This window comes from Cyprinodon variegatus, unplaced genomic scaffold (genome assembly GCF_000732505.1).
Source record: "Cyprinodon variegatus isolate N-32 unplaced genomic scaffold, C_variegatus-1.0 Scaffold1552, whole genome shotgun sequence".
NCBI lineage: Eukaryota > Metazoa > Chordata > Actinopteri > Cyprinodontiformes > Cyprinodontidae > Cyprinodon > Cyprinodon variegatus.
The window spans coordinates 82,207-91,767 of record NW_015152005.1 but is presented as its reverse complement, the minus strand read 5'-3'; the positions used below and the strand labels follow the sequence as shown (position 1 = coordinate 91,767).

At 36.3% G+C, this 9,561-nt stretch overlaps 2 protein-coding genes across 2 annotated transcripts in view; one reads left to right on the top strand and one right to left on the bottom strand.

Moving 5' to 3' along the window:
• Positions 1 to 2,260: 2,260 nt before the first annotated feature.
• On the bottom strand, positions 2,261 to 3,183 carry setd9 (SET domain containing 9). Its single transcript, XM_015403733.1, has one exon. The coding sequence runs from the start codon at positions 3,127 to 3,129 to the stop codon at positions 2,311 to 2,313; it is 819 nt and encodes a 272-aa protein (XP_015259219.1). The 5' UTR covers positions 3,130 to 3,183; the 3' UTR covers positions 2,261 to 2,310.
• A 682-nt stretch (positions 3,184 to 3,865) lies between these two features.
• Positions 3,866 to 9,561, top strand: part of dcun1d1 (defective in cullin neddylation 1 domain containing 1) — a 14,307-nt gene continuing 8,611 nt past the window's right edge. The window contains exons 1-2 of the mRNA XM_015403730.1: positions 3,866 to 3,977; positions 7,715 to 7,972. Of these exons, the coding sequence (XP_015259216.1) occupies positions 3,975 to 3,977; positions 7,715 to 7,972 (261 nt within the window). The 5' untranslated portion in view covers positions 3,866 to 3,974. The remainder of the gene's footprint in view (positions 3,978 to 7,714; positions 7,973 to 9,561) is intronic.

Sequence of the window (9,561 nt, the reverse complement as noted above, 5' to 3'; positions counted from 1 at the left end):
ACTTTATTGATCTCACAGTGAAGAAAATTTACCTTTGCATTTACCCATCCCCTTGGGGAGCAGTGGGCTGCCATTGTGGGGCCCCAGGGAGCAGTGTGGGGTTAAGTGTCTTGCTCAGAGATCCAAGTGGGAGTGCACTGGAAAAATCGAAATCTAGATAAGTCAATTTTCTTAAAATAAGTGCATTTGTTCTTGGATTGAGGAGGTAAAAGAGACATTTTGCCAGTGGAACGAGAATTTACACTTAAAATAAGAAAACACAATTGCATTGTCTTTTTTCAAGTGCATATTATCTAATTATCTTATTTTACGAGTAAAAATACTCATTCCATTGGAAAAATATCTAATTTGCCGACACAAATTAAGGGTAAATACACCTAATTTAAGACATACTCTGGATCATTTTTCCAGTGTGGGGCTCGAACTCAGAAACTCAGGATTCCAAGCTTAATGCTCTAACCCAGGGGTCACCAACGTGGGGCCCATGGGCACCAAGGGGCCCTCAAAGACAACATGGGGTGCCCACAGCATCTTTTGAAAACAGAACAATTCACCAGTGGACTAAATCTGAAATGTTATTTTTTACTGAAGCTCTTATTTTGAAGCATTGTATCATATCAATAAATTAGAACATTTGAGGATTTATATGGATTTCATAATGAGAATATCTAAAAGCAAATTAAAAATGAAAAGAAACAATAGAAATATGTTTATTATCTATGAAGTTCAGGTGAACGCCGACTCCTCCAGTTCATATGTCAGTATTGGTAGCCCTTCCTATGACTCAGTACCCATAAAGTAGCCCTCAGCCTTAAAGGAATAGTACACCCAAAACATGATTAGCCTTCATTTTCTACTCACCCCCATGCTGAACAACACTCTGGAGTACTTTTTTGATATCTCAAATGCATCTGGAGATCTGGGAGGCTTCTTGCTGTCTGCTGACATTCAAATAATGGAGGTCTATGGCGCCCGAGACAGAAAGGTCCATAAAAGTCCACAAAAAACGTGTCAATATTCCTCCATACTGCTCGTCCAATGTATTCCAAGTGTCCTGAGTGGGTAGCATCCAGAATTTACTCGAAACGAAGTCATTTAGAATGTTTTTAGAGCATAAACAGTAGTGTATAGGATTTCCTAAAAGCGCGCGCCTGCGAGTTCACGAGTCTACGGAAACCGCGGCAGACCAAACCAGATGAAAGTGCGCATTCAGCTTGGCAAAGAACTCATGCTCTTCCTCAACACTGAAGTCCTCAGACATTTTTCTTTCGTTGTTTCTTTCTTTGCACAGGTAAACAGCACATTTCTTCTTCTACGCTTGCATTATCGGCAGAGCAGACGCTGAATGCGCACTTTCATCTGGTTTGGTCTGCCGCGGTTTCCGTAGGTTTCCGTAGACTCGTGAACGCGCTTTTAGGAACTCCTATACACTACTGTTTATGCTCTAAAAACATTCTAAATGACTTCGTTTCGAGTAAATTCTGGACGCTACCCACTCAGGACACTTGGAATACATTGGACGAGCAGTATGGAGGAATATTGACACGTTTTTTGTGGACTTTTATGGACCTTTCTGCCTCGGGCGCCATAGACCTCCATTATTTGAATGTCAGCAGACAGCAAGAAGCCTCCCAGATCTCCAGATGCATTTGAGATATCAAAAAAGTACTCCAGAGTGTTGTTCAGCATGGGGGTGAGTAGAAAATGAAGGCTAATCATGTTTTGGGTGTACTATTCCTTTAAAAAAGTTGGTGACCCCTGCTCTAACCCATAGGCAGCCACTCCCCTAATAGGTCTTATCTGCTAAAATCAAAGATAATTTTTTTTTACCAGATTATTTTATTTCTACACTGAAAAGATGATCTAGAAATAAGTGAAAATTTCTTAAATTAGGTGCATTTACCCCTTAATTTGAGTAGTTTGCCAATGGAATGAGTATTTTTACTCTTAAAATAAGATAATTAGATAACATGCACTTGAAATAAGACAATGCAATTGTGTTTTTTTTTATTTTAAGTGTAAATTATCGTCTTCCATTGGCAAAATGTCTCTTTTACCTCCTCAATCCAAGAACAAATGCACTTATTTTGCGAAGAAATGACTTATCTAGATTTAGATTTTTTCCAGGGTATTTTAATTTCTGTTGAGTATGCTTTCAGTTCAGGGGCCAAGGACCAATGTTAAAGGGGTGCTGGCCCCTATATAGAACCATGTTGGTAGGCCTACAGTACAAACCATCATGCCCTGGGAAAATAAGTGAACAATTTTTTTTTTATTGCTTATTTTATTTTTAAAGAAAGTATAAATATTTCAGCGCACAATGGTGTAGTAGTTGGAGAAGAGCTCCTCTCCTGCTGGTATGTCTCTGAGCGACACAAGGACAACACAGCGCAGAGGTCTCTGGGTACAGTGGCTGTAGTTGACGTTTGGCAGAAACTGGCGGAGCTCAATGGGAAAGCTTTTGGGGACGTCGTATTCCTGGTAGCAGACGTTAGCAGGCCTCTGGTTGGAACAGTTGTTGACATACTGGCCAACAGCCAGTGGATTACGTGGACTGTCCGTCAACCAACTGGTGTCACTGGTCAGATAGGGACCCATTCTGTCTCTGCCGCTGCATGACCTGAACACCATTCTGGAGATCCCTTTGTCATTCCCATCAACCAGGACGCCATCAATACACCTGAATACGAAGGGGTTCCTGATGGACTGAAGGAGGATGGGCTCATAGGGCTGATACACTGTGCCAGGATACATGACAACTGGAGCTCCTTTGGGAACAACTCCTTTAACCACAAACACGCCAGTCCCTGCAGAGGGTAAAGAACTGGGCCTCCTCTCAACACAGAATCCCAGAGACTGAAACAGAACTTCTCCTTCCTTCTGCTCCTGATGTGTTGGGACCCTGTGGTCTCCAGGTAGCAGCCCCCCGCTGCTCCTCAGGAGGGCCCTAAAGAGCCTCTGCAGACTCTCAGTGACCTGTTCATCTGACACAACTTTGTCTTCCGAGCGATCCGCCACCAGTCGCAGGGTTTTCTCATTCTTAGGCAGGTTAAACACAACCCAAGGCACGAAGCGGTATCGGTAAGATCGCCATTTCTCCTGAAATCTCCGGAGAGCCGCTGAAAACATCCAGAGGCACGAAAAGACCAGGAAGCAGCTTGTGCTGCGTTCAAGGTACCTCCGGAAGGAATGACGTCCGCCCGGCGAGCTAGCCAGCTAGCTTATATAGTCCTTTTTCGTCATCAACCTCACTGTACTACTTACTAAACATTATATACATACATTTAAGTTCAATAATAAAAAAAATATAATATCTTTATGAAAGTCCTTCCATTAATTCAAAAGCAGTAAAAACTAAATTTATTGCATAGGTTAGAACATCTCTACGTATAACTTCTTGCCTTTTTTTTTTTTTTTTTATATTTCTATATTTTTCTTTTTCCATTTTTTTCTTGCAATATGTCGATGTTTTAAGTATGTTTCATAACGGTTCCTTGGGAATAATAGATAATATAGTCTGTATTCCACTACTCTATAAACTGCCAGAAGGGCGGTTTATATAATATCATAATATAATTGAGTTTTTTTATTGTTATTATTTTTATTTACATAGTGAAGTATATACAGGTATGTACTCCAATAAAATAAATGCTTTCAGACGTAAGCTCCGAGTAAACATTGAACGCACCATCGCTACTTCCGGCCTGTTTTACAACGCTTTAATGTTTTAACAAAAACAATTAGAATTCAACTAATATTTCTTAGCTAAACCACTACACAAATCCATCAAGTGAAAAATATAATAAAACAAAAAATAAATAAAAAAAGTTTGACTTTTGTCACGGGTGTGTTATGTTCTACTTTTATTGTGAAGTGTCGTGTTGCAACCGGAAGCAAAAAAGGCTTGTTTAAAGTGTATAAACTTATTTCGTTAGCTGGATGGAAACGAAATATTAAGCCTTTTCGAGGCAAACATGGTAAGAAATTGTTGTCTTTTCTGGTTAGTTATTAGAATACCAGCGGTTTTCATGTAGAGAAACTGTCGAGTCAATAGAATAAATGTTTTAGCTCGTGCGAGGTTAGCATTAGCTCAGCATTTAATGTTTAGTTAGCTGCTGAGTGAAAGGAAATGCCAAGCCATTTGGATCTTCTTAAATATATCAATTAAAAACACACCTATGATGATGTTGCTGCTATGAATGGACAAAAAGATCATTTCTGTTTAAGGCAAATGATCGAATAAGGTTTGCCATAAAGTGTGCTCTAATTAAAATGGGAAGTGAATGCACTTGTTAGATATGATTGCTAATCTCTTTGTGCTAAAAACGAAGCAATGTACATAAATAGCTATATTATTAACCATTAAATCATAGGTGATTATTTTATTGTTTTTTTATTCTTCTCACTAAGCCACAGTCAGTACATATTTATAAAGGGCCTGTCAATTTTTGATCTGAGCTTTTATCCCTATTTTCGATCTTAAAGGAACAGACTCATATCAGTGTTAAAAGATTTTTTCCCTTTTTAACCATCTTCCCAAATATGTCTGATTCCTCCAATCCAATAGTAAAATACTTTTTTTTTTTTTTGCAAACAAGCCTAATGTTTTTGTTGAATGTACCAAATAATCTAACCGCTCTATAACAGTGGTTTTCAGACCTGTCCTGCATGTTTAGGGGTTTCCCTGCCTCAGTAAACTGGTGTTTAACAGACTTCTGCAGCCCTAAGTGGCTGATGGGGAGGAAAGCATTTATCTGCTGGAGCAGACAGTCATCCACAACAGAAAAAAATGAGGTGCCATGTCTGAAAAACACTGATGAATAATATTGGGTGACTCTAATTGAATTTTCCTTCCAAATATCTAAATATTTGTTTGTTTGTTTTTTTACATCCTATAGAAACAACACAAAGTATGTAAGTCTGATTACAGACAGCCAACAAACCAACTCTGAATTAAACTTAAAGCAGTAAAATTTAGAGATTTAGTTAACTGATACATCAATACATCAAGTAGTACCACAAAAAAAGTGTCCAGATTTTGTTTAAGATAAGGGCATGTACATTTTCCCTTCAAAGCATCACTATCTGTCAACTAAGGGAGTTAAATTATGGAATAAATGTAGTGATGAAATGAAAACATGTAGTTCAATGGTAAGATTTAAAAGGATTTCAGAGTAGAATGCTAGATACATACAGCTCTGAAACTAAATGAAAATTAACTCTGTTGCTGTCTTTTCTGTTGTGGTTTATTTTCCTTTTCTTTATTTGAAACAACGGAAATTTAATAGTGTTGTTTGATATGGTGTGGGAGTCTCTTTAAATTGTCCTACAGATTAATTTTTTGGGTTGAAATGAATGCAAGGGGATAGGCCTAGATCACTTCAACCTCTTTCCTATTTTTGGACAAAAATGAATTACAAAAGTGTGTTCTTGAAAGAAAAAAAATATTAATTAGATAAGGCAGGAATATGTACATACTTTGATATCTTTACAAACTTTTCTGTCTGACACAATACACATTTACCAGACAGAAGAAAAAGTAGTTCCCATCAAATGTCTGCATTTAGGCAATTTTCTTGTTAACATGCATTTCCTAAAACCACTGAAGTATACAAATTAGAATTTAAAAATTGATTTTGAAGCCTAAAGTTCTGGCATCTTGGGTATCTATGTTAGACCCACAAATCACAGTTTGTATATACGTTTGTTTAAAAGTGGGACATTCAAATTGTTGTGTGTGAGCATATGTTACTGATGAAATGTGTAGTGGTGATTGTTGGCCAAGCAAAACATCCAATTAAAGTTCCTTTAAGCCACTACTAAGGCACTGGGGTCAAGTTTCTATACGCAGGCAAAAAGAAGGTTCCATGTCCAAGCATGATGATCGTTCTGGATGGTTTATTTTCTATTTCAGCCAACAATTAAAGAGTACAAACTTTTCCTTTGTCCTACGTCTCTTGCTCTGGTAAAAAACCGTAGGCCCAAACCTAAAATGCCTGCTGGTCCTTTCCCAGGCCCCTACGCTTATAGAAAGTGCACTGATCCACATCACTTCCTGTCATACCTCAGAACAAAATATAAATAAAATAAATAAGAAAAATAATAAAACAAAGAAATAGGATCAACAATTATTAACCTGCAAATAAACTCTCTAAATAATACAAAAATATAAAATTAGGAATTAATTAACACTTGATAACAATAATTGCACAATAAATGCTGCAGCTCGTCTATCTGAAAATAATGGCATATTTAGGAAATGCAGCTGACCTATTTTTTTAATTTATTTATTGAACAATTCAAATTACATATTACTTTGAATTAAACCATCCAAAAAAAAAGTAAAAAAAAAACAATCCGCTGGACTTTGTTTCCAAGTTTGAAGTCGTTTCTCTTCCCATCCAGGAAGCTTTTTCAAATCAAAATGTCAGAAATAGCGTTGAGTTCAAGGCTTTATAGAGTAAGATTATAGATTTGATTTGAAAAAGCTTCCTAGATGGTTTTTCAACTTTTTTAGAACAACTATGATCTAGATGACTGAGAATCTATAACAGCAAGTTTGAATGAAGTATTAAAGTCTTGTAAATGTTCAGTTTTAAATATTCAACAATGTCTCATTGAAAAGGAGAAAAAGGTTTCCTTTCTTGAAAACGTTTTTGCGCAAACGTAATGGAGCTTTTTGACCAATTTTTGAACTCATTAGTGTGGTTGTGCTGTAGGTGGTGGAAAAGGTTGGATATTGGATCCAAGTTTCAGACAAAATTTGCATTTTGTGTTTTTTTGCTCAACATCTATGGCGTAAGAAATGTTGAGTTGAAATCAGCTGCCATGCCCTCATACAATATGAAGTAGGGATGCACGATATTGGGATTTTGGCCGATATCCGATATGCCGATATTTTAAAACTCACGTAGCCGATAACCGATATCGATACCGATGTTAAAGCTGGACAAAAATAAGTAGTCATTGAAAATAGCAGTTTTGTTATCCATTTCTGACACTTTGAAAAATAATATACTCAAATATATTTTCATATGCTGATATCAAATAGATTTTTAAAAACGCGGTATCGATCTATTTTACTTTCAAAATCTCATGAAATTTCATGGTTCTGTTACAAACTCTCGTGATATTTTGCAAATTCTTGTGAGATTTTGTTAGTAAAATAGATCGATACCGCGTCAATATATCAACATATAAAAATATGGCAAAATTTTGTGAATTTTCGGGGGATTTCGTAGCATAACGATGACATATAGCAATATTTCATTAGTAAAAGAGATTGATATGGTGTTTTTAAATGGCAATATATCAGCATATGAAGATATTGTGATATATTAATGTATCAATATTTTTTCCCTCGTCTTTAGAAGTTTTTAAGTCTGTAAAAAAGAAGTTTTTGAGGAAGAAGTAGTAGTATTTTTTTTAGACTTTAGAAACTCAGAAGCTGATCAAATATCGGGTTAAATATCGGTGGGGTGGCCGATGTCCGATATTCAGTTTTAAGGCCAATACAGGCCGATACCGATAGGGGGGCGATTATATCGTGCATCCCTAATATGAAGCTCATGAATAGAGGAAGAAAAAGCAATATAACGGCTGGACAGATATCATTTAGACTTGTCAAAATAATCGTATCAGCATAATCATTAAAAAACCCAAATTGCTCGTTCTATAATGCTAACACTTTGTGTCGTCTCATTTCTTCACGCAGAACAAGCTGAAGTCCTTTCAGAAGGATAAAGTTCGACAGTTTATCATTTTCACTCAAACTAATGAGAAGACGGCTGTAACCTGCTTGTCCCAGAATGACTGGAAGCTAGACGTCGCCACCGACAAGTTTTTCCAGAATCCGGAGCTCTACGTCTCAAATGTTAAGGGGGCTTTAGACAAGAAGAAGCTTGAGCAGCTGTACAACCGATACAGAGGTAAAGAACAGACACTTCTCATCTCCATGTTTGTTTCCTTTTTATTCTATAGAGAAATATTTATTTATTCGTTTATTTGATAGGGACAAGTATGTTTCATGCATCATGTCACACACTACAACATTTTAGCTAAGGCTAATTCTCAATGTCTGTCCCCAGTTAGGCTTTTACACAAAACACAGTGACTGTACACAAGAACAACAGAGCAAATTACACATTAAAACATCACAGAAAATAACATTCATTGTTTATACGGAAATCCTTTTTAATTTGCAGAAGCTTTTTCAGTCTGTGACACCAAGCAGTCGCAGTCCGCTGATTGAGCTCAATCCGAGGGCAGTCAGCTGAAACATCAGAAAGGTTTAAACAATTAGTCTGGATTAATCAGTTATTGAGATAATCTTCAACTAATTCTGTAATCAATTCATTTTTAACTGAACTATAGAGACTCTAAAGTAGCCTTTAGCTGACAAAGCAGTAACTATACCATACCATCAATATGTGAATAGAATAGTCATACCACTACCTCACCGTTGCTCCTTACCTAATACACTTTAACGTAAAAGTAAATCCACCTGTATATAAGCCATCCGGATTGTACATATTTTTATTTTTTATCTCTTATTTCTTATTTTTATTTTCATTCTGTGCGATACATGTACACTTGCACCTTCATCCTTATTTACATTGATATACTGTATATATATATTGTTTATTGTTTATTCTTAATGTACCTTTTTCCTCCTTGTTTGCACCTTTGACTTCTACGCCAATATGTGACAAGTGAATTTCTCCGCCGTGAGATCAATAAAGCTCATCTAATCTAATCTAACCAAAATTGTAAGGAAAACTAAAATAAATGCATCTTTTGAATTTAAGATAAAAAGAAATTCTTTTGTCCATAAATGTGTTCTATCCAGAACTCCTCAAGTGGAATATTTTAGTTTCACCAGGTTTTTCATTCTCTAAAACATCTTCTAGAAATTGCACGATAAATGCTGCGGCTCCTCTATCTAAAAATATTAATAAGTAGTCAAATTAGGAACCTAACAAACAGGACACAGTTTGTTAGACTGAAGGATCAGCTGTCTTATCAAGTAGTCAGCAGCACAGGAGCACCACAGGGGACGGTACTCTCTCCATTCCTTTTTACTCTGTACGTGTTTGAGTTCCAGTACCATACAGAGTCCTGTCATCTGCAGAAATACTGGGAGGACTCTGCAGTCACTGTCCCAGAATGACTGAAAGCTAGACGAAGCTAGCATTCTTATAGTAAGATTTAAATAAAAAGGCCAATTTCTTGTTTTTTTTTTTTTCTTTTTTTTTTACAAATGTTACAGTTACTTTTTTTCAAATGTATGATTTTATAATTTTTTTAATAGATTTTATATTTTTAACTACATTTTTTACAAATTGCGTTCTTCTCATATTGTGTTTCACAAATCACCATTTTTTATTTTAATTTGGTTAAAAAACAAGCAATCCAAACATTACATGTCAGACTAATTACCGTAAATTCTGGACTATAAGCCGCTACTTTTTTCCCACTGTTTAAAGGGATAGTTCGGGATTTTTGACATGAATCTGTATGGCATCCCCATCACCAGTGTCATGCAATCACACTGACTTACCC

Bases quoted from the DNA above. Each gene is read 5' to 3' on its own strand.
- setd9 (XM_015403733.1), bottom strand. From the start codon at position 3,129: ATGTTTTCAGCGGCTCTCCGGAGATTTCAGGAGAAATGGCGATCTTAC.